Genomic DNA, 26174 nt, shown 5'->3' on the forward strand with positions numbered 1-26174 from the left:
TCTCTCTCTCTCTCTCTCTCTCTCTCTCTCTCTCTCTCTCTCTCTCTTGACTTTTTGCAGTTGATTCAGATTTAATAAGTCTCAAACGGGCGGACCCATACATTTTTCGTACAATTTTTCGGTTTTCAATTGTCAACGCAGTCCAAAAGATTTCGGTGTTGTTTTTTATCTTCGGTTTTCTCAGTATTATGCACCACAATATATTTGGGAACAGCATGTCATTGACACATTTTTATGATTTCAATTCATGCGTTTCAAAAAAAAAGGCTACCGAATATGGCAAATTCAAGGGAATATTTGCGCGAAATGCAAAATGAAATACGCACACACACACACATACCAAGAAAAACCATTTTTTTACCTGCCTTGCAGAAGACAAAAAATTAAGTGTAAAAATAATCCCTTTGCTAAACTGGTTGAAAGCCGATATATACGTATATCACGGTGACAGAACATGAATTACGCATTAACAATTCTTTCTTTCACAATGAAAGGAACGACACACACACACACACACACACACAAAAAGCACTAAAAATAGTTTGTGCGTGTATCAAATCAAGTTTGCAAAGAGGCGGCAGCTGTGTCAATTGCAAAGAAAGGCAAACAATCGAAGTACATTGAGAGAAAGCAGCCAATTTTTGATGGTACCATCAAAATCCATCCATCAAGTCCGGCCAATGGCCATAGTAACACATCAGAACATCTCCATCGGTCATTTTCATTAATTGGTTGTGTATTTCAATGCAATAACCTTGACATAACGATTATTTGAATTTCAATTATTGGCTGTTTTTTTTTCTTGCTTTTCGGTCAATAGAAAAAAAAACGAAATTGCCGCGGCTGATGGGGACCAATTTCGCGGTTTTCTTGCATTTGTAACGCTCTCTCAAGCTAAAATAGTGTGAAATAAGAATGAAATTGTCGCCATTCATGCGATTAGCGCCTCCACACAGCGTATGCTGTGAACGATGACAGATTTGACAACAATGATTCATACCCATTACCTTGAATGCCTCAATTTTCGTTTTGTCTGATTGTATAAAAGTGGTGTCAACAGAACAGCAGAAACAATGTGCACACATTGTTGATGGAACGTATCGTGATGATCGTCAAACGGATGCGAGCTAAAAGTAAAGCTTTGCATATCAATGAAGTGATTTTGATCAGTGCAGCAAATTTTTTTTTTTCGAGTATCAGGTTATCGATAGTGAAAATTGACGGTCATAACAAGTCCGATAACCCATTAAATGCCACCAAGTGTGATATGTGATTGTAATTACATATTCGATATGGATCGAACGATTAGCTCAACTTTTCGTATGAAAATCGCACTTTTTTTTATTGCCATTCTAAAAAAGAGCGATCAATCTCGTTAGAGATTTTAGGCATGGTGAAGCCAGTTAATTCTTACTGCTGAATTCATCTTTTTGGGTTGGCTGGATTAGAATACAGTGTCCCGTTGCTATTCGATATGTTTCAAAACGAATGAGTCGCCAATCGCACGCACACAACACATTCAAAGAAAATGAAAGAGGACGGTGAAAAAAACCGGATAAATGATATGCTATTTGATAAAAATGCCGCCCAAAAACTGATTTCCATAATCGCTGATGGATTTCTCGCTAAATTTAACAATTAATTAAATCGACGACGAAAAAATGATCTTAAAAAAAAGAATAATTTTATTTCTTGTTGTCATTAAAAAACATACACAAATGACATGACTTCTTTTCTTGCGGCCTTGCAAAAAAAAAAAACAACAACACAGATCTGTGAGAATCTGCGCTTTATGGTTCTCATTTAATATATTTTTATCGCATATCGAAAAATTGTTGTCAAATTAGGCAAAACACAGACATTTTATAAATTAAGATGATATCGCAGTTTTGGAATTGCACGACCAAAAAAAAAAAACGGAATAATTTCGATCGAATGTTGTTAAATAAATTCCGACGAAATTCTCAATCTCAACACTTCCCTGACGAGATTTAGCCAGATCATTTCATAATTTATGACAGAAGTTCGAGCCAAAAACACAAAAAACAGATGGCAAAAATAGGCAGCCAATGTAAAAAAAAAAAATGTGTGATCTATGTCAGATTGTCAGATGATGAGAACGAGAAGAGAAGATTTGATCGAATGAATTTCGAACGATGTTGAAAATAGGTGTAAATTATGCATGTGTGCGTGCGTTCATGTATACACGGCGAAACAAGCTGAATCGAAATCCAATAATCAAATAGATGTACATTTCTTAACGCTAACAATCCACGTAAACGTAACGAACACAGCGTAAAACAACGAAAAAAAAAATAAGAAAATATGTATATAAGAAGAAAGACTCGTCTTAGTGATCAAACTACAAACCAATCAGCATTATGAAATATGCACTTTAAGTTGATGTACAAACTAAACACGAACGAACGAAAAAAATGTGAAGAACACGCGCAGAAATAAGAAGAAAAAAAAAACGCAGCAATTTTTATTAAGTTGTTATATCATAAAAAAAAAATTTCTCTCCTTTTTCTTTTCCTCCCCAGTTTACTTCGTACACTTTGTTATTGTTTGAACACAAGTGCCATTGAAATAGTTGTAACTGTTTTGTTTTTTTGTTGTTGTGAAACTTGTAAATACAAAGGAGAAAAAAAAAAAACAGAAGAAACCAGCGACGAACAGAACGAAATATCAAAAATAGAAGAAGAAAAAGAAAGGAAAGAACGAATATACGAGTATAAGTTTTTAGTTTGATTTTTTTTGTTTGACCGGAGAAAAAAAAACAATCCCAAACGTAAACGAACAAACAATAACGACGAAGACGACGACGACAAGTAGATTTGTAAGTGAAAATCTCAATGTGTAAGCGGCGAGTGAGTGTGTGTCAGGGCTGCTGCATCAACAACGAACGACGTCCATCGAACGCATTCGAATCCGAAAAACACGAATCTCAACTTGCTTCATTGCACTAAGATTGACAATATAGCCGATCATGTCAACGCAATCCTATTACAAGGATCGTCTTGGTTTCGATCCACGTGAAGCTTTGTACGAGAGCAGCGGTGGCAGTAATGGTGGTTCAACAACAATCAAAACTGGCTCACGTCGTGTCGTTCAACAACATCACTACAGCAGCACAACGCAGCAGCATTCGAATGGCAGTGGCGGTGGTGGCTACTATTCCAACAGCCCGGCCAAGAAGCTGAAACAGAGTGTTTACAGTAGCAGCAATACTGCCATCAGCAGTGGTACCTATGTTACCAGCGGCGGTGGTGGCGCTAGCAGCCCCGGCACAAATATCAGCGCCAATATTGCTGCAATCACCAGCAAAGACAGCAACAATCAAGGTGATGGATACGAAGACGCGTTAACACAATTCAAAGGTACGATGAGTATATGGGATTATTTTGTTGAAAATTGGGATGCCTCAGGTACGATACAAACACAATTACGTTGTGTGCGTGTGTGTGTGTTGTGTTTTCTTAAACAGAAGAATAAACCTCCCTGGTTTGCGCCCGATTTCATGCCCTAACACAATGAACAACAATTTACACCATTTAACCGAATGCTTCATTTTTGGGCGTTGCATGGATTTTTGATTTTTGTTTTCAAAGTACTAATCATCCTGACTTGTTCCTATACACTTCGCAACAATGAACGCTTTTCGCTTTAAATTGAGCTCGGGTATGCTTAGTGCCTTAGAGGTGTACGCAAAAAAAAAAACTATGGTCTTACCTAGAAATGTTTGCAATCGCAGAATTTGACCTCTGGTTTTTTGCCAGCATTAAGTCACTTTTTATCGTCGTACATTTCAAATTCGAGTTGCTTTTTACATTGTACACACATAAAAAGCAATTGAAACGGAACCTGACCAGTGCGATGAGAACAATGCGAAGACACATACGTTCTTACTGTAATTCATTTTAGTCATTTGTTTGACGTCAAAATATATATTCTAGTATGGAAAAAGTTATCGGCAAACTGTGGTATATAAGCAGCAAAACACATAAAATAATTACGACGAAGATATTCACGAATCGAATAAGAATCATCATGACCATCCGCCATTCGATACGTGGCACATTTTCTCTAATCATTTCACATACATGAACAAATGATGCGTGGCCATCGCATCTTCTCAGCATGTACGTACATTGTATCGATCATTTGGCTTATTCAGCCATTCATGTCGTACCAATTTGATTTACTTCTTTGCGATAGAGAGTTCGGCATTTGGCCGTACAACTGAATCCAATCAATTGAACAAAAGAATTTATCAATATCACCGTCCAAATCCTTTGACTTGATTACCTGTCCATTAAACGTCGATAAAATTCAATGAATATTCATTGGACGAGTGGCTTAATTAAACTCATTTTACGTATTTCCTACATAAGCAAAGATGAAGTTTTTCAAGTTGCCAATGAACTGTGTGCTGTGTGACAAAATGCGACAGGTCGAAGGTTATTCATGTAAAGCAGTTGAACTTCATCATAGCTTTTTTTGGCTTAAAATTTATTTTTTTTTTTCATCAGAAGCAGAAAAACAACATATTTATTTGTCACTTATCACAAGTTTCAAAACAAAAAATCGATGTCGATAGGCCTTGTGGATGCTTGTCGATTTAATTAATCCGAGTTTTATTATCGCATAGACAGAAGCGCATCTACTGGCAAGTGCGCTGAGAAAGTCCAACGGCAATGAATCACTCAATTAAACTGTGTGCGCGCGGCAGATCTAGTTCATTGAGATTATGTCTAATTGATTCGATTGGATTTTTTTCTTCTTCATCGTTTCGTTCGTTGATGAAGAGAATGGAAAATGATTGCATTTTTTCAATGCACATATGCTAAAATTGAACTGCAACGGAAAGTGGCTTGGATCCATTTGGTTGCCTACCATTTTTTTTTTTTCTTTTCTTCAATATTTTCTCTCTACGCGCATATTTTCAATTAAATCGACTCGATTTTGTGTGTATGTGTGTGTATGTTGATCGTTGCAAAGTTTTATTTTTTGTAAGTCGGTGATTTCGGTTCGAATATCTTCCAACATCTTTCAAACATCAACTAGTTGTCGGTCGGTTTTTTCTTATGTGTTTCAACTTCTGCGGTCTTTTTGTTCGTTATCATTATTATTAATGTTAATTTCTTTTTCGCGATCTTTTTATTTTTGCTGCTCTGCTCTCGTTTTTTTGGTTGTTGGTTATGCAAACATAGTTTTTCCGCTATCGAACATCAACAGATTGCGAAGATTACGGCGATAATGGTGATTTTCTTTTCCGCATATATATCTTTCATATGCATCAAACGGAGTAGAGAGAAAAATAAGAAGAAGATGATGATGAAAAAAAAAAAACCACCAACAACTATATCGAGTCGATCCCCGTCTCGATCATCGTATGCTGCGATTTGTGTGAAAGTATATTGATTAGCGAAAGACGCACAGTCGGCTGTCCAAATGATTCATTATACTCCGTGCGATGCGTTCCATAACAGCAACAGCCGTTCGCATAAACTCAAACCGGACGATCACAAGCAAATTATTGCCCAAATTGAAATTACTTCTCGAAATGGAATTTTTTTTAAAACTCGAAATCAAATTTTTTTTTTCAAATTGAAATCAGAACTGTTCGATTGAGTATTTAGGGACGATCAATTTGTATTCATCAATGAAAACCTTCTAAATACTACTTTTATTTAAGCAAACACCTTTTAAACACACCGACACGTATTTGTAAACAAAATTTCGAAACGTATTCAAAAGTAGATGCATTTTCCATGTATTTCTTTTATTGAGGCGAATGAACATAATCATAATAAATTAGGTTTTGCTTTATGCTCATACTTTCATATATAATGTTTATTAAGTATAAACTGAAAATGCTTCTTAATTTTTACAAGTCAGCTGAAAAGAAAGTACAAACAAGAGAGAAAAAGTCAATACCGATGAGTGTCACGTAAATCGATGGCAGTCATTGTAGTGGATTATTTAAAAATCAAGAACGGGCAAACAAAACAAATTCAAAGTCTTTCTCATTGTGATCGACGGGGAGAGGAGAAAAAAATGGTTCATCGTTAGAGATCATGAAAACCAGTTCAGATGAACTCATCTATATCTTGGTTATTATATTGTCATGGTCGATGGAAGGCGTGATTAATGATTCACTCCCAGTCAGGCCAAAATCGCATCAGATGAATTCCACACTCACAACGCACTGTGTGTGTGTGTGTATGTGGAATAACACACTGTGTGGACTGGCCAATTTTTCTTGGTTGGTTTTAGTCAACTCGTCTTTGAAACGGATGTGATTTCTTCGCTAGAAACAATAAGTAACGCATTTTTTTTTGTTAGTTGGTGTGAGTAGTCACATAACCCTTTTCTCGACATACTTTATTCAAATTGACTTAAAAAATAAATTTCTTTCGTTTTGCTTCTTGGGATTGAATCGAGAGAGAAAAATATGGATTGTTTGGATCATTTGAGCATTGGAAGAAGCAAGAAGTAATCAAATTTGACACGTAAAATTAATAAACGCCAGCTTTATGTTGTTATGGATTAGGTGTCCCGTGCGCGTATCGTATTATAGCATCAGTTGGCCACCGAAAAAAGAATAAACCTAATCTAATCTTGCGTCGAAATGAATAATTAATACAGCCGAAAACATCGTATCAAAGTCACAAATAATTATTCATTTTAATGAAAAGTTCAAACCACCGAAAATATTACACGGCACCTAACGGTGCTTTGTCCATAATCGAACACATATAATAGCCTGTGAGAACCGAAATGTGTACCAACAATTGTAGCGTGATTCTCTTGAGATTTAAAAAAAAAAAAACTTAATATCAACGCCAACCAAACCAATAACATTCCAACGAATCCAAAAATATTAAATACAACACTTTATGTTATGTCATTTTTGTTAAACATTTTCTTTTTTCTTTTCCCCTTTTCGGCGCGCATACCTTATTTTGATGACGTCCATTTCATCGTTGGCGGCGGCATCTTTCAACCGATCGTTCATTCAACACATATGGTGCTATCTCCACAACAGACGAACGAGATGCAATTCAGAAGAAAACATTCACAAAATGGGTCAACAAACATTTAAAAAAGGTAATTTGATTGTTGTCTTCGACGTTTATTAATATTATTTCGTTGTTTTTTTATCTGAACGTTTTCAGCGTGTCTCTGTTTAACTAAGAGACAATCAATTGAAAAGTAAAGGACAATGCGCGTAATGTGCCAAATAACCGAAAATGCATGCAAAATCGAACTGAAAATCGATTTTAATCACTGCAATCGAATGTAATCGACCCGATTTAACTGGTCATTTAACCGTTTTGTTTGATAAAGAACTTTCAGTCATTTCGTACTGTTTGATGTGTGATTTTTTGGCATAAAAATCCGTTTATTATTGTGTGTGTCACCATTTTCATTATTTTATTCTTACTTTTTTTGTGTGAATGTATACAATTTTGTTCGTGAGCTTTTTGCCAGAAAAATTGAATTTTCTTTCGTTTTAGCCAAAGTTTTTGAATTTTCTCTGAACCTAAGTAGATGTGTGTCCAATACCGCACGGTCGTGTATATCGTTTGGATTGTGTTTTGGAGTTTTTGTTGATGTAGAATTGAATTTTTGCGAAATACCGATCAAAATGGAAGCAAAGAAAAGCTGAAGCGTTGCATGTAAAACTTGTACTAATTACAGCCAACGCTTCGGACAAGATAATGTGTGTAGATAGTGTAAGAGTCGACCAAATTTGACACTCCGAAAATGGGTGTGAAAATCTCGGCCCTACTTTCCATAGTTTTCTTTTTTCGTTTCACATATAGTAAAACCTTTTACGTCGGCAATTGATCGAGCTCAAATCTCAATGAATTTCCCGTATTTTGGTTCGTTATCATGTGTGGAAAAACACCCACAAGTGTTTGGCAAAATGAATGAATGTTGTATGGTTTATTATTTTATCAGTTGCTTAGAGAAGTATTGTTTTGGCCTCGTAGTTCGGTTGTCAACGGGCAAATACATCTCTTCGCCAGAAGTGATTTGTAGCGATTTGTATTCAACGAAAAAAAAAAGAAGAAAATATCAATGTGACAGCCAGTGATTTGGCTTTGAGCTTAAAACAATCACAGACAACTAAGCCAGGGAGTTTGATAAATGACATCGACGTTTTACTAACAAGCGTTTATCGTGTATTTGAAAAGTGACACATAGGCACAGTCACTCCGCTGGTCGCACTCGCGCTTAATAACAGCGTGTCTAATCAAAAACAAATCGAATTTTCTGTTTGGGTTTCACAAAGTCGAAATGGTGTGTATCAAAGAGAAAAAAGAAGAAGGAGTGGCAATGCATTGGTATTTATCGCAACGATGAAACAAAAATGACCCAATTTTGTCGGTAGATAAAAATAATTACGAATTTCTTTCGTTTGACGCCACAGACGGTAGAGAAGAGAGAGCGAGCGAGAAAAAAAACACATGTTAAATCACTTGTCGCAAGATGATCAACTTCCTAAAGTGACTGTTCCAAACTGCAATTACAGCAAAATACAAGTTCTTTCGCGATATGTGTTGTTATCAGACGTGTTGTTCCCGATTGTGAGCTGAAAAACGAACGAGCAAGTAACTTTCAAGCCGATCGACGATCTTTTCTCATTCGCTTTGATCCAATTAAAATTCCTGTTTTTATTCTATATACTTTTTTTTTCACCGCATTCATTGATCGAACACAAGAGACAGAGCTACTATATGGGTGAGCCCACGATATTTTCACTTCAATATGGTCGAAATGACATTTTACAATGATAAATTAATAAATTCAATCGATTGAATGTCGATGTGATGACGAACATGACGTTGCGTGCAATTCAACTAAAAATTGACAATTCCATTTCGAGAATATGTCACGATGTGGTTACAATACATTATTTATTTGTGGCCGTTGTGAGTTCGTGTAATTGACATTTGATGTTAGAATGATACGAAAATGAATGAGCGATCATCAAGGAAATCCGCCTTGTGTCAATACATTGTTGTCAAAGAGACCGGTGCTCACCGATTGGAACATAATAATAAACATTAAACAGATGCTCGTATCATTTTATGTTTTATCAAAAAGTAAACAATTTTGTAGTTTTATGAAAGAAATTCGTGTATTCCATGACAAAACACTTTTTTTTTTTTTATTCGACAAATTACGTGTTCTCTTTAAGAATGCGTTTTTTTTTTCATCAAATTAGAAGTAAATATTGCCTTTTCGTCATAGATTTTATAACGAACAAAGAATGTGAACATAAAAGGAAATTACGATGGGCCACATTCTGATAGCAAGTAGAAATTTTATGATGTGCACAGAATCATCTTCGTTCAGTTGTTGTGATTTCTGTGAATAATTTTCGAATGTTTTGTTCGTGCATTCGGCGAACAGATGGTGTAGTAGCACGAGTACGTCTCATGCAAAAGCTATTTGCTTAAGTAATCTCGGGTTCGGCGTCGCTGCCGCTGCGATATTTCAATAAAAAGCTTCATAATAATAATAAAACTGAAACATTTCCGATAATTATGTGGAATAAATGAAATGCCAATTAAGTGTTTTCAATCAGAAAATTCCATAAATCGAGAGAAAGAGAGAGCGAGAGCGAGAGCGAAAGAAAGAAATGAGAATCGCGCGATTTGTTTTTTTTTTCTTCTACTTCTTCCATTCTTCTTCTCTCCATTCCGCAAATAATTAGCAATTTTAATTGCTCAATAATAATTCGACGGGCTTCTAAGATTCATTGCTATTATTTTCCTCTTAAATGCTTCATCCGCACCTTTTTAATTCGCTATCAGAACGTTCTTAAATCAAATTGCACTTGGAATATATTATTTCAATCCGCCGGTTTGATAGCGATAGTCGATTGTGCGCGCATGATGTGAACGCTGGGTGAGAGCGAGCGAGCAAGCCACCGTGCGCACGATTAAATTATGGGCACTTACATAAAATGCAATAAACGCGACCCGCTGCAATTGAAAATCGACTTTAGGAAAATGATAAATTGTAAAAAAAAAAATCTGGCAGCACACACACAATACTCGACGGTGCATTTTCGCTGCCGGTACTTCACCACAATTCGAAATGTGTGCGCGTTTGTTTGTTTGTTTAAATGTGATGCCCAATGTTATAATTATGCTAAGTGTTGTGACTGAAAATAAACGTACCATGTCCGTATGGCATGAGCAAAATGATGCTTATAAATAGGAATGCGCGATTAATCATCATGAAAAACGAACCGAAGTTCAATAGCCCGATTTTGGTTTTCGGTGTTTTGTAGCACCGTGTGCGCGCGACTATGCAGCCGGCAAAATTGAAATGCTTTATGTGCACTTGCAAGCAGTAAATCCATTTATGTACTTTGCTTTCGACCGTTAAAATTACGACAATGAGAACGAAACACACCAAGCCGAGATGAGAGATGAACGAAGAAGTAGAAAAAAATTGACAGCAACAACAACAATACGGCAATCGATGCAATTTACTGAGCGCAAAACAATTGCTTAGCACATACACTCACACACATATGCACACAAAATAAGTCGTATTCCAGAACTAAAACAGTATCCGTTTCGGTGAATAGCGTCTGATGACCGATTTTATGGGGTCTCTGAAAATAAATACCGATTTTCCGACTGTCAAAATGAGACGCGCACGCCGTTTGAAATGGCACAGACGAACGACGACGACGACGACGACGACGACGTCGATTATTCCATTTGTTTTCAATATCAAGGCATGTTTGTGTGATTTCACAATGCGCCGCCTGCTAGCAAATGGCAAAATAATCTGAAATTGCAAACTCACACCCGAACACTCACTCTGTTGCTCTCTTTTCCCTCTCGCTAGCTCGCAGCCGATCGGTCTCACACAATCCACGGCACGTAGAACGAACGAAAAAACAACAACAACCACAACGAAAATTCCAATTGCTTTGCCGATAGTATCAACGTAAATGCTATCAATTTAAGTTGCATTTTTTTTTCTGCGATTACTCGGCTCTTTTCCACTTTAGTTTTCAAACAATCAAACAATAAATACAGACCGAAATACAACGAAAGTTACAGTTTAATATCGGAATCGTGCAATGGCGTAGTACTTATTTGTAGTTCGTAAATGGAATTTCGCCGAGTTTTCTCTCTCTCTCTCTCTCTCTCTTTCTCTCTCACTTCTTCGTTAATGTGCTGCAGCTGTAGCTGTTGTGCTCGTCGATTTGAAATTGGTTAAGCGTGCCCAGGAGTTGCGATTGATGTATCAGTTTATGTGTTTTTTTTTTGCGAACAATTTCCTCGACGCTGCCGTTTTTTTCTTCTTCGTTTCATTGCAAACAATTTTTGCTCTACTCAGTTTCGCATATATTTGTTCTCACTCCTGCATGGGGGTGCCGGTGTCCAGTTGAAAAAAGAAAAACGGTTTTGCACTAAACGCCGAAAATAATTAATATCGTCCGATTTTTAAAGTGCATGTTTCACATCAATTTCAGTCGTTTATTGTGCAATGCCAACGCAAACAATCTCACACCGAAATTGGAAACCGTGTGGCGGCTGTTGAACGTCAAAGTCATTTGAGGCGACGCGAGCGCCCCCAATTTCAAAGGGCACATCAATGTAATTTAACATTTCAAATCGGAACTAAACAGCGCGCCAATTCGAAATATAGGAAAATATAGTGTCAACAGCCGCACCATGTTGGAAACTATGTTGCAATTTTAATGCTATCTTCGTTTGGCCTATCAGCATTTAGTTTGATTGGCGATAAAATGATGGAAATTTTATGCGATACGATGTTGGTTAAGCACATCCAGAAATGAAACACGATCAATTGTGTCGTAGTCTTTGGGTTGAATATTTTGCTCGTTCGTTGCATGTTGTACACTAATTCACTTGACTTTGATTCGAAATGATGGCTTGAAAGTGAAAAGATGGTACGAAAATTACCCAGCCGGTCGATTTGTGGCCTTTTCATTTGATTTCGTACCATGTTGCCAGTTTTTTTTTTATGCAAAAGCGAAAGTGCGAAAGGTAATTGCCATCTGGCGAAAAGCATGCAAAACTGCACCATGACAGCCATGCTTAGCTCGTCCAATTCAAACGGCTCGACCAAAACTGCCGGCGAAATTCCAAGCAAACATCAACCAAATTGAATTAAGTGTATTTGCATGTTTATTGCTTTTTATGTTTAGTCTTGTTTCGCTCTGTATGTTGGTTATGTTTTCAGTAGCCGTCTAACTACTAATTCTAGTCTCGAATGCCGTGTTCAAAATGGCCTTTGTACAAAATTCCATCGTTGCAATTGGAAATTGATAAATTTTTTCTCTTTCTATGACTTTAAAATAGTCGCGATTGGAAAATGATCATTTATTTCGCCGTTTTGTGTCGTTGGTTTGTATGCCCGTTGGCTATTGCATGGCTGAATACAGTGTAATAATGAATAGATGCGGTTTGCGTATGAATGAATCGAGCATAAACGTAGAGTAGCAAAATATAGGATTAAATACTTATTTCAGTTATAGTTTTAAGGGGAATAAGTGAATATTTCTGTGTGCAATTCAAGGTATACTTCATCGTGGAGCATCAACGGCGTAACGTTCAGACTTGACTCGCAGCTAATGGCATGCTTTTAGCAAAATGCATTTTTTTTTGCTATGGTTCTATTCGCGCTTTGGCTCTTTTCACGCCATAAATCCTCGGCACCTTTACACGGGAAAATTAGAGACTGTTTCGCTGTATGAAAAATATTCTATCTTTGGAAGTCTTGCGAAGACATCGGGGCAAATATTTCAATAATTGACGTGCGGCCACCCACATTTTCAATGATTAGATTTGTGCATTCATTCCACTCGACTCCAAAGAACGCCGATTTATAACAATTAATGCATGTGTTTTGCCGATCTCTAACCGTTTATGATATTGCTGTAGTAATAGAGCTGTAGATTGCCTGTGAAAAATTCAATGATTTACACTAAAAGCCATGTTATTAAAGTAAACGTTGTGAAAATCGCCTTGATTCCATGGACCATCGCCGGATGTCTTCTAAGTGCTGCGATAGGCTGCTGTGCTCTACTATAAAATTAGCTGGTCATAATTTATAGCGCGTCACGTTCCAAATGCACGATGGATATTTGGACATTTTGCGCTGCTCATACCGACATAATTACAATTTTTCATTACTATCGATCACTCCGTGCTGCCAATCCAAACGTTCTCTTGATTGTAATTTTATTGTGTTCTTTTTTTCTCTTTTTTTTCTTTGGCTCGTTGTCGCGTGGATCATGGAAACATAACACATGCTCACGTGTGATATTTGCAAATTTAACCGTTGTGTTGTTCTTTCGTGTCCACACTGTCTCACACACCTAACCATCTCAATAAATCGACCATTTGAATGCGAATATTTCACTCAATTAGCATTGGAGATATGTTAAGGTATGAGCTAAAATCAACTTAACCGTTTTTGTTTTTCTTTCGCTGTTTTGTTTTTCGTTTGGCAATTTAAAATGCTGCTTACACTCATCAAGAAAAAATGATGCGAAATTTGCAATGCCGTTGCCGTTCTTGACTAATTCGATTGGCTAAAAATGATTTCCGTTTTTCAGACATATACGCACATTCATGTTTGTGTTGTCATCAACGGAACGTCCTGTTGTTCTCCATCTGTAAGTCCCTGACATTCAACCACTTGATTCGTGTTCTTGTGTGATTTTCAACACCGTTATTTTTCCTGTTGATTTTCTTGTCTTTTTCTCGTTTGTATTGTGTGTGTTTTTTTTTTCGTTCTATTTTCGAGAATTTTGAAAATTTTGCACGTAGTTTTTACGTTTTCATTTTGAATGGATTCAAACATTTCAATTAGAAACCATGAAATAAAATGGAAGAATGAACATGTTTGTGAAATTCACATTTGGATCAATTTCTTTAGGTTTCGTGTGTTTTTCTTTATATTAACGCTTGATTTTATGTTTCCTCTGATCATATGTTTTTAACTGGGGCCCATTTTTAAATTGGATTTTGACTCCGAATCTTTTTTTTGTTATTGAAATTCAAACACTTATTTTGGATGGCACTTTTTCGTTTTGATGCAATTTACTATTTTTCTTTCTGGGCTTTTCCACACAAATTATGTGCACGGAAAAGTCCATTTAGCAGTTTGGTTTTAAAATGCACCGATTTCATCACCGTTTCGTGTTTTGTGTGTGTGACTAAAACGAAATGACAATATTCCAATAGGAAAACGATTAATTTGAGTGTATTTTCATTTTGCAAACAGGCCTCAAGACGTGTTGATGATCTTTTTGAGGATTTGCGCGATGGACATAATCTGCTTTCACTCTTGGAAGTTCTTTCTGGCGAACATCTTGTAAGTATAATCAGTATATGTACAAATACTTTGATTGAAAACTCAACTAATTTCGTCTGTTTGTTCTATTGCCCGGCGCAGCCACGAGAAAAAGGCAAGATGCGTTTTCACATGTTGCAAAATGCTCAGATGGCTCTGGATTTCCTGCGATACAAGAAAATCAAATTGGTCAACATTCGAGCCGAAGACATTGTTGATGGCAATCCAAAATTAACACTAGGTCTGATATGGACAATTATTCTACATTTCCAAGTAAGTGCAAAATCTTATTCCTTTTTTCGGCCAACATCGTCGTGATTTCAGTGAAACAATACATCAAATGCTGGTCCAGTTGTCAACAAATTAACGTCATCGAAAGCAAAAATGGTTCGTTCAAAATGTTCGAATCGACAACATTCCAAGGTGATATTGTCTCGCGTCTTTCGTCTGTTTGGACTAAAAATTCCTTTTTGTGTAAATGTTTATTATCATGATATTGTCGACAAGGCATTCTATTTCAGCAAAACCCAGCCATTAAACAAAACCATTTATAAACAAATTCCCATCGCCAAAAAAAAAAAACCTAAAGAGACAGAAAAAAAACTAGCACACATCGAAAAGCAACTTCTGTATGTAAATTCGGTTATTTATGAGGTGATATTTTTCGAATCTCAAAAGACAAAAAAATTACTGACAATATTTTGTTCTGCTTCTGGAGCATTGTGTCTAGAAGTTAATCCTCAAAGAATTGGTGCCGAATCGACCATTTCACAATGTTAACACATTTTTCATATAGCCACTGTTACCCAGTTCAACCAGTTGCTGATTAAGAAACCTCTTGAAATTGAAAGTATAGCGGACAAAAATTAAATGATCGACAAACAAGGCGATTGCACACACTTGAGCTCCCGATTAAAACCATTCAGTGCCTTCGTTGTTGATATTATGAAATAGATAAAGTACAATATTTATGAAGAAATTATTTGGCCTTGATAATGAAGCTGACCCCACAATTCATTCGATTTTTTTCCTCAATTCATTCACATACGTGCAATCAATAAAAACAAAAGGATTTGTTCCAACGTAAAACAAAAAAAAAATTCCATCTCCGTTAAACGAAAACGAGTTTTTTTTGTTGAAAGCTATGAATTGTGGTACATTCTAACTGGACTGAGGATTAAAAATAAGCGGATTCCGTTTCGAATCCATTTTATTGTATGATTTATCTGGTGTGTTCGGCACGTGCAAGGATTTCATGCACTTATTGCCCTTAAGCATCGAATTAGTGCGACGAAATATTGATGATGTGTTTGCGAATGTCTTTCTTAGTAAGAATTATGTCGTTCTTATTGAAAAATTAATAACACAAAAGTTTTATTGACCAAACACATGAATCAAGCAGAATTCCCATTATTTTTTCGATCAAAATGTACAAAAGTGAGAAAAGAGTTTCAATTGAGGACACGCATGTACAAAAGAATTTCATTCCCATAGTTTCGATTTGTTGTAGAGAAGAAGCAAATCGATTATCTATTTGCCTGAGTTATCAACGGCAATTGATGAAAACCACAGTAGCAACAGCAGTAGCACAGAAGTCTCTCAATATTTAATTAAAAACACACAATAGACTCAGAGAGCCGCTAATGCGATTCGTATGACAACATTATGGTTTTACAATTTAAGTGCAGTGTGGTCAATAAATTAATGAAAAAATATGAGACTATTAATGGTGAAAATCGATGGCTTACGTTTTTGTGTTTAATTGAATAAACACAATCATCGTATCGCAGAAAAAAAAAAAAACGAATCGCTGAGATAAATAATGTTGCTGCGGCAGAGTAAAGAATGAAACATTTCAAAGAAGCAATTAAAATGTGCTTTTGTTGCTGTGACATTGATTCATTTCAAGAGTAGCGGCTTTTGGGCAATGAAAAAAAAAATAAATTCTGCAATGACTTCATCCCACGTTGCGACATGGCTGCTGGTGTTGTTGTTGCTTTTAATGTTGTTGTTTATTCGCAATAAAAATTCTTGCCTAATAAATGCACGATCTACATTTGGATATTTTGCCATCGAATTACAAATCATTTCATTTGCAATTCTAATCATTTTTTAATCGAGCACTTTCCAATGGTAAATCACTAATTTCAATGTCCGATCACGAGCAATTGGCTCGCGGCAAGGCGAAATGTATAAAATTCAGTCGAGAAAACAGATTTCCTTCAGCCAACTAGACAATATGCATTTGCAAATAATTCTTAAAACGAAATTTTGCCAAGATTGTGCGCCAGTGGCACAGAAAGACTAAAAAATTACAATTTGTAATGATAACATGCAATTAAACTGATTGCGATGCGTTTTTTTTCACGATTGATTCGATTTGAATAACAAAACAAGCCTATTGAAAGTATTGTGTTTGTAAAGAATCAAGAATGTTCGACTCAAATCAAGAGATTCTCGAATCATTGAATTAGAATAATTGCTGAATAATCTCAATTGGTGTGCTTATGTATCGGGAAGCGCCCACACAAAAATTGATACTGTTTCGCATTTGAATAGCTGAACGGATTTTATGAATGAATTTCGTGAGCTCGCGCGAGCAAGCGCAAGCGCACAATGAATGAAACGGCAACCCAACAGACAGCTGGTGCTGATTTTTCTGACTTGACTTGCTGTTGTTTTTTTTTCATCTATCACATCATAAAACATAGCACGAAAAACAAAACCAAAAACTGGTTAATCGAAGGTTAACACAATAATAACAATAAAAATCGTCAAGTCAAAGCACAAGTCTCCTGTTGCTGCAAAAAAAAAAAAACTAATGCTTTTTACGATATTTGCGGCCAATAGAATAGCAATCAAAATGCTGCGCGATGATGCAAATTTTGAATTACGACCCGTCAAATGTGTCTTTGAATCGATTTGCATGCAATTTTCAACAATGTAGTCCCTTTAGAGGGATTTGAGCGTATGGATCATCCGTTTTGTGGGCTGCGGTGCTTTTGTTCCGTCGTTTTCCGTCATTTCAGAAAAGAAGAAACATTTCAATAGACTTTTGACGATGTGTGGTAAAGCAAAATATGAATCGATGTGGTAATCGACTGACACACGCACACGTCATCGATTGGAATGCGATGTGCACCCACTTGAAATTGACCAATGAATGGAATAATAAACATTATTCACACATCTACTGAAACCAATTACAACTACGAAAACGGTAATGGATTTGCCGAAGAGGTGTCTAGACGACAACAAGATGACATTAACGCCGATACTCCACAGCCCGTTTCGATACGTGTTTACTGGCACTCTCTCAGTGATTGACATTACCGCAAATCTTGGCCACCAAAAATAGACACGCTGTTTTTTAAAATCAGCAACACGGTCCCACGCAACTCTATGAAATAATGACCAGCTGCAAATGATGGTTAACGTTATCACTCTGGAAAAATCTTCTTGTTTTTTTTTTTGCGAAACTAAAGCTGTTTTTCAGTTGATCGTCTGCGGTACAAAAGGAAGCCACCTAAAAAATATATCATTTTTACAATGAAAGTAAAGACGATTTAGAATGAAATTGAAAACTTTGTGAATTTTACGTTCATTTCTCGTTGAATTTCCATCAAAAATATCAAATGTTTCCGTTCTTGTTGTTACACGATATTTTTTTGTGTTCTTGATATTTCCCATTTTGAAATGGGATCAGTATGGAATCGATGCGCCTTTTCAAGACACACAGGCCGAGTATCGATTGCAGCCCATTTTCGGTGTTCAGTAAATATCGCACGTCGCTAAAATTAGAAACAACGAAGTAATCGAGAAATCATCAATTTCAAGAGAGCCTCTCAAATTCTCAATCTCTCTTTGAATAACCTACCAAATGTGGACAGTTGTGTCTTCTTCTTCTTCACCATCTCGGTCCATTTCGAATTTTAGCATATATTTGATTGAGTGAACATATCGTGTGCGGTCTCTGTCTCTCAATAAAAGTCTTGTTTTCATCTTGAAGCCTCTCGATGAGTGTCCAATGTTCGAAATGAAGATTTCTTTTGTTTTCTCTTTCATTCAGTTATCGATTGCCTACGCAATTTCAAATTATTCAAAAGATAATCGTTGCGAATGCATACCAAACCATAAAGTTTCCATACGAAACCGTTGTAATACCGGATTGAATGTTTCAACAGTTGAAAGTGCTTTTTGGTGAGTTTCGAGTTTCGCCGCACCGTCAACAGATGTAGCAACGATACACTCGTAACGGTTCGGCAAATGAATGTTGTGCACACAGTTCCATCAGGTCGTTGCGAACAAGAGAGAAAAGTTTAAGAACAACTAATCATATTAGGCGATTATGTGCGACTAAATACATGGTACATTATCAATCATTGCGATCTGTCCTCGCTGAATTAAGGCACACAGTTAAGCCAATAAAAATGTATCAAAATCGGGTGTATTTGAACGGTGGGTAATTTAGAACCGTCGTAGAATTTCCGACACATCGATTAATTACAGGTAGAACATACACAATTTATGTTATTCGGGCGCGCACTTTACCATTTAAGAAATTAATGACGTTTGACGACCCATTTGAGGCAAACATTATGCTATACAGAAATTGTGTTTTTCACAAACAATGTTCTTTGTTCGCACGGTGCCAGAGTTAGCATTTTCATCCGTAGTACTATGAAATAATTTAGATCTTCTTATACGAACGGCACTTTTTCAAGGTCACAACAATTGTGTTGTGTATTTGTTGCCCATGGAGTCGGTGCCATCAAACGACGGTGTTGTTGTCATTTGTCGTCATTGCTGTTGACCCACGCAATTCAATTGACATTATGCAAAATTCGCTCAATGTATGCGCATCTAATTGTTTATCGCAACGAAATATTTCTGCCATCATTTTGACGGAAAATAAATATTTTTCACTCGTTATTTATATAATCGACAGTCAATATTGGATCACCGACGATGTGCCAATTAATTACGATAGGCTGACAGAAGTCGAATAATCACCATTGCCAAAAAATAAATAAATCGATACCATAACCAAAACGATCACATTTCAAGTGCAATTGTTGATGCTGATATCGTTCCATATTCGGCTAAATCGTCACGGCAATAATTCAACGCAGATTTTCAAATGCATGCTGCGTGACACATAAATGCCATATATTTCATTGCCACCGTTGTTGGATCGTTCGTTACATTTCGCTTGACACAGTACCCAAAAAAAAAAAAAATAAAACGAACAACCAAATAATGGCAAAAGCAACAGAAATGTCGAGCCTCGCAAAATATTCAACCCACCAACATACCCAGTAGTCTTCTCACCTTAAGATCGAAACACATTAAACAAGTGTTGAGACGTCGTTGGATCAACCGCCCCCCCCCCCCTCTCTCTCTCTCTCTCTCCACTACGTCGTTCACACTCACGCTCACTCTAGCGCGAGCTTCGAATAATTCGAGGTTCCGAATAATAACGTGATCCTAAACTCGACTTGATGACGTTATTGCTTCGGTTCACCTACGCGCATACACCTTGCGATAATCTCGCAACAATAACAACAGCAGTGGCAGCAACAGCACATCATGCAATTAAACATAAGGCTATCCCTTTATAGCCATAAAACGCCAACTAAATGAAGAATGTGCTTGTATCAGGAACGTATTGAATCAGAATTGAAATCGGACGGAAACACAGGTTTACCGAATTAATTCCGAGTCAAATGAAAACAATAATTCCGAGCAATTTATGGAAAAAATGGAATATTTTAATTAAACATAACGATGGAGGGAATCGGTTAGTTTTTTTTTTTGGTTAATATTCCTTGTTTATTCTATGGCTATAACTTTCGTTTTCTGCGATATTCTCTTCCACCCAATGCCACACAAAATTCGCTGGAGTGGCCACACAAACATTTGTTTTACCAGAATATTGCAAACAAAGCTGTACATTTTATTAACTATATAGATTAAAACGCAACACGCCAATATTTCTTCTCTACTTTTCTACTTCTCCATCCGCGCATTTGTGGTTTCATTTCTTTAGAACAAGAAAATAATAATTTATAATAACTTCAAAGGGAATTTGCTCATAATGACTGAATTTACAAGTTGATTGAATTGAAATGAAGTTGTAACGAGAAAGTGAGAGAGAGAGAGAGAGAGAGAGAGAGAGAGAAAAAACACAAAGTAAAACGACAACAAAAAAGTATTTGTGTAGGTTCGCATCTATTTGCCTCGTTTTATTATCGTTTTCATTAAAATATATATATATTTCTTAATGTGTTGTTGTCTTACTATTATATTGAGAACGTGTTTTGTTGACTTGAAATGGCAACAGGCAAAACGATTGGCAGTGCCAAAATGAAGAGACAAATGCACAACAAGCAAACACATATAAAAAAATTTTTTTCTAAATGTTTATCGCTCAAGTTGTTCTTCAACTACAATGTATGGCTGTGGATAAAAGGAAAACGAAGTGGATCGTTTGTTACATTCAAAGCAAATAATTATAATATTTTTGTAATAAATGGCAAGTTGTTTTTGTTTCTTGAAAGAATCGAACAAAAATGCCGATCGATGAGAGGCACTCGCACTAAATTACCAAATTGAAATGGGTAAAAAAAGCATTTTCAGCCATCGCACACGGACCATGTTTAAACGTGTGCCATAAAGCGGAAAAATATCTCGCCAAAGTTACACACAACTATGAAAATAAAGGATGATGTAAACTGAACTGGTTGCCGCAAAAGCATATTACACGTACCGAATTGCCGATTTATGCGAACCATTGCGAAGGTTGTGTGTATCAACGAACAGTTCAGTATGTCACCCACTCGCGCCCATTTCTGCTTCTACATATGTCTCGGTATCACCTTAAACGATCGATCAAAAATTCAAAATGAAGAAAAAAAAAATCATAGCATTGGAAATGCCTCGGGCTCATCGGAATTCGAGAAAACGTTTCACCATTTGCCACATATGGTCGCATTGTGTGTGCGCCTGATCCAGCTGCTTCGGTCCCCGATCTGCGATGATGTAACTTATACCACTTTCGATCGATGGTTTTTTTTTTTTTGCTTTTGCTTTGCGGTGCCAATTTTTCGTCATTTTTTTTTCTTCTTTCGTTTACAAAGACACTGATCTAATTCTGTGAAACGATATCATACATACACAATCACCAAAAAAAAAAAAAAATGAAGTGAAGAAGGTCGAACACGAACTTCCACCTTATTTACGTTAAAACCACACAAAATTGAACGAATTTGGCCATTCGGTAGAAAATTTCAAGCGAAAACATATGTTCGTCTTCTCCCAAAACTGAATATCCGTTACTTTCATTCGTGCATTTGAATTCACGCTAAACGCTGAATTTTGACGTGTGCACTGGGCCACTTTCAAATGGAAACATCCGACGTGAAAAAAAAGGGAAAACATCGGCAAACGTTATTGCGTCACAGGTGCATAACGCACACCACACCGAAAAATGCATTCAAGCACAACACAATGTTAAATCTCTGACGCATCTTACGCATAAATAAATGTTTACATCCACGAATACATTTGGTCGCTCACATATTTGCCCATTTCATTGAATCGACGCACTCACACAAAATCAACAACGAAGGGCGCCGAAAAAAATGCATTCTTCTGTCTCTTTTGTAATTTTTCTACTGACTAAAAAGCATAAATAAAAAAATAAAATAAATATTAAGAATCATAAAAATGCATGGATCACTTGTCGGAAGGTTGGAAATGACAGCATGATATGGTCATGTGTGTATGTGTGCGCGCCGAGTGGAAATGTGCGTGCTTGTATTTAGTGGCAGTGTAAGCGCATACGGATATTTGTAATGCACATTGTTTATTCCGAAAAGCAACAGAGAACAATACACACGTTTACCATTCATAGATATATCATCCGTCGCGGTTGTTTGAATACAAAGCGAAATAGTCGGGGAAAAAAGTTACAACGGGTAAAACCGAAAAAAAAACCAACTGCCTTCAATGTGTGTTTACCTTTTTTTCTCTTCTCTTTTCTCTCGCTTTTCTCTGTCGCGCGCGACGGAAGACGTTGACGGAACACAGCAAATTATAATTCCAAATGCATAATCTGTTTGCCGGCCGATTTTCATTCATCGTCCACACATTACAATGTGTACATATTGTGTCAGTCATTGGTGTATGCACCTTGGCCTGCGCGATGCTCCGGCTACGTTATGCATTCATGATTATTCGATGGTTGGTTAGCCAACGATCGCTGCGACTGGTTGTCTATTGTTATTTTCCGTCGAATAACGATCGCACGCGCAGCCCTCCGCTTCACCAAGACACTGTCTCCGGTGCCATGCTGAAATATTCTTCTACCTCTACTACCGAGCAGTTCGAATATCCATGCATGGGGTTAATTGACAGTTTAATTGAAATTGAGTGTAACCGTTCGTTGGCATCTCCGTTTCTCCATTCTTTTTCCATTCGACGAATTTGTGCAAATTGCAATTGCAATTCACCTTTTATCGATAGATTCATTATCGTTGAACACCCACCGCCGCCACACTCAAATCGCCTTAAAATCAATTCTGAAGCAACAACCGATCGATGCATATGGCGAACACAAATCGTAAATATTCTAGGCATTTCAAGCGATAATTCATTAGATAATGAGCCGCACAACACAGAGCAGAGATAATACGACGATTTTTTTTCCCTCAGTTTTCAAATTCATCGTGCTCGGCTTAGGGAGTACTTGAGTGTCGTTTCCAAAGTGCGCGTGGTTCAAACTCGCTACGGCAAATCGTATTATATTACGAATCGAGCAAAAAAACATTTTTTTGTTGCTATTTTTGTAAATTGTTGAAAATTCAATGACATGATATTATCTGAAAACCGCAAATGAAACGCGTTGTGTGTGTGTGTGTGTGTGTGTGCTTTATTTCTTTATTATTCATACTCACTTTTTTTTGCTCTGCTTTGGCTGTTACCGAGAGACGACCTGGAATTATTAGTCATCGATATTCAAACAGAAAAATGTGTATCGCTTTTAAGCCCGAGAGAGCAAAAATAGAAATGAACATGGAACATTGAACACAAAATGATATATGCACGCAGTGATGAACTACAAAGCCATTTTTGCAATTTGAAGATTTTCGCTACTGAAAGCTTTTTTTTTCTTCTCTCTCTCTCTCAAAATGTGAGTGTATTTGGCGTAACAATTGAAGTGAAGCACATATATACGAGTAGCTAAAAAGAAGAAAAAAAAAACAGTGGGCATTGAGAGATAAAAAGCGAAAAAAATAGAAAAAAACGCGAGCAAATAGGGAAAAAGGTAGCAAAGTACACCATGGTGGTAGAGAATAGCACAATACATCGACAGAAACATCGGCTTATAAACAAATTCGAGCCAAGCGAAATGAATACACATGCACACGCAACCGTATACCGTTTATATTTTGATCCGTTGACACGCATACATACACAGGAACGATAAAACCGCCAACACCAAGAACCACCATAAAAACACCTTTAGTCCAAAACATCAAAATGAAAATGACGTGAAAAATAATAGCAAAACGAATGAAAAATAAAACGACTCTACACATATACGTAAATATGAGTTGTGTGTGGCAGCCGTAATACACTAGAACAGTGGCGACACACTGAACAACAAAAGCGACACAAACACAGATCTCAAGCGAGTGCGCGCGCGCGCGTTCCATCCACGGCGTACCAAAAAGAGAGACAAAATGAACTAGCCGCAAAGAGCGGCGAACAAATACCAACAACAATGTAGAAACACACCAGCGCGCACCACAACACAAAACCAACAACAACAACAACAACAACAGCAGCAGCAACGTTGCCGTAAAATAAAATACAAAACTCACCGTATACCAAATTAAATAATCTTGGCATGTTCATTTTCAATAGCCCCGTTCAGTTCGTGTTCATTTTATTATGATGATTTTAGTGTAAAATGTACTGTCAGTTGAGTTAGTTTACACACGACAAGAGAGACGTGTACACACGAACAGAGAGACGACGACGAATGAAGAATAAAAAAAAAAAAAAACATTGAAACAAAAACAAAACAATACGTAATCGAGTACACACCGTGTCGCTGAGAGACAAACGAATCTATACTCAATTTTTTTACACGGAAAATTGTGGTTTTTCTCGAAAATTAGAGAAAATTTTAAACGACGATTATCTTAAATTTACAATTTATTATTTTTTTTTTTCTACTTCTAATTTGTTGTTAAAAAGTGCTAAACCAAAAATAAACAAAAAAAAAAATCTATAATATAAAAACTAAAACGTAAATATTCTTTGCAATGTTGAAAATGAAGTTATCAAACAGAAATTTCGGCACAACTAAACAGCAAATATTTGCTTGATAGTTTTGAAAGGACGTTTTTCACCCTGAAGATTCCTTTGCTGGACTTTATCGCAACCACCATGCACAATTAAAAACGATAAATTTCAACCAGTTTTTCATTCCATTCGAAGCCACGTTTGAATCGATCGGTTTTGTTTACATGATCAAGTGTTTTTTTTTTTTTGTATTCTTGGATTTATGTTTGAAATTCAAACAATTTCGCTCGATATCATATTACAGCGAATGGATTGCTGAATTAAAGAGCCAACCAAAGTGTGATTTCATCCAGATTATAAAATGAACAACAAAAAAAAAAAAAAACGAAACGCCACCAAACAATCGATATATTCGAAGTGCAAAAGATCAGGAAGTGTATCAAATTAGTTGTTGAGTTGCATGTTTTCACTTTCACCATTTTTAGTCGAATCGAAATCGATCGATAAACCAAAAATGAAATGATAAAACTAAACAATAAAATCTAAGTAAAACACATGTAGAATGAAATCTGGGTAAACGCAATCAATGTCATTTTCGAAATTGGGCCAACATTTCATTTCTTTCTTTTCAAGCTGAAATTTCAATTGGCTTTGCAAATCGGAACGTTTGTGTTTAGTCATAACTATAGTTAGTTATCGGGACGGTGCTGTTATATTGTCAATATCATGAAGCTTTATATCATGTTTAAGCTGTAACATTTGCGGCGTTTATCGACGCCACCACTTGAAAATTAAACTCAAAACAATAATAATCAGTTTCGCTGATGGCATCCGATAATGATCAGTTTTTACCCAACATTGAGAGCATTCGAAACCCCGAAGCGATGCATAATTTATTCGATCTCGTTTAGATGGACAAGATCGTTTCGTTTCAAACGAAAAGTAATAATCTTTTATGTTCGACAGAATATCTCCGTTTAAAAATGATAAATGTGTTGATTCAAGCAAATGTGAATTTGAAGTAAACATCCACAGACGTTTTTTTCCTCCTCGAACACAAACTGTTTCAGTGAAGAAGAAATGGCGGAAAGAAAAAGAAATCTACAAACTAAATCGGAGACGGGAAGAAACATGCTAAAAAAATAATTAAAGCCAATTATTGCAATAGTTGAAATGGCCCATGCCAACGGTAGTTCACATATGTTTAGGCGAGAGAAAGAAAAAAACAAACTGAGAAGTGAAATACCGTTTTGGAATTTGAACGTCAAATGTTTGGCTAAATGTTGGGAAATCGACGGAAAAAGTCACACACACAATTCCATGTCGGAGATGGAATAACAATCCAGTACACATGGCATTTGGTGGAATGTTGTGAGATTTTTGACCGAAAAACCGAACGACATCATACACACATACACAGGCCACACGATAAAGAGACCCGCTCATCAAATCATTGTTCTTTGCACAACATATTTCTCTGATTTATTGAC

General features: G+C 36.5%; 1 protein-coding gene across 48 annotated transcripts in view; it reads left to right on the forward strand.

Moving 5' to 3' along the window:
* LOC129576288 (dystonin) overlaps window positions 1-26174 on the forward strand; it is a 141673-nt gene that overhangs the window by 54013 nt on the left and 61486 nt on the right. For 29 of the 48 annotated variants that reach the window (XM_055461084.1, XM_055461107.1, XM_055461118.1 and 26 more), the window contains exons 2-7: window positions 2544-3380; window positions 7052-7113; window positions 13443-13460; window positions 13631-13690; window positions 14302-14391; window positions 14473-14643. In XM_055461084.1, coding sequence (XP_055317059.1) covers window positions 2990-3380; window positions 7052-7113; window positions 13443-13460; window positions 13631-13690; window positions 14302-14391; window positions 14473-14643 — 792 coding nt within the window. In that variant the 5' untranslated portion in view covers window positions 2544-2989. Of the gene's footprint in view, window positions 1-2543; window positions 3381-7051; window positions 7114-13442; window positions 13461-13630; window positions 13691-14301; window positions 14392-14472; window positions 14644-16043; window positions 24689-26174 lie in introns of those variants that run through there. The other 19 variants (XM_055461094.1, XM_055461102.1, XM_055461131.1 and 16 more) reach the window with 6 other exon arrangements.

This window comes from Sitodiplosis mosellana, unplaced genomic scaffold, assembly GCF_009176505.1.
Source record: "Sitodiplosis mosellana isolate CC-2019 unplaced genomic scaffold, AAFC_SMos_1.0 Smas_scaffold_6181, whole genome shotgun sequence".
In the NCBI taxonomy this organism is placed as follows: Eukaryota; Metazoa; Arthropoda; class Insecta; order Diptera; family Cecidomyiidae; genus Sitodiplosis; species Sitodiplosis mosellana.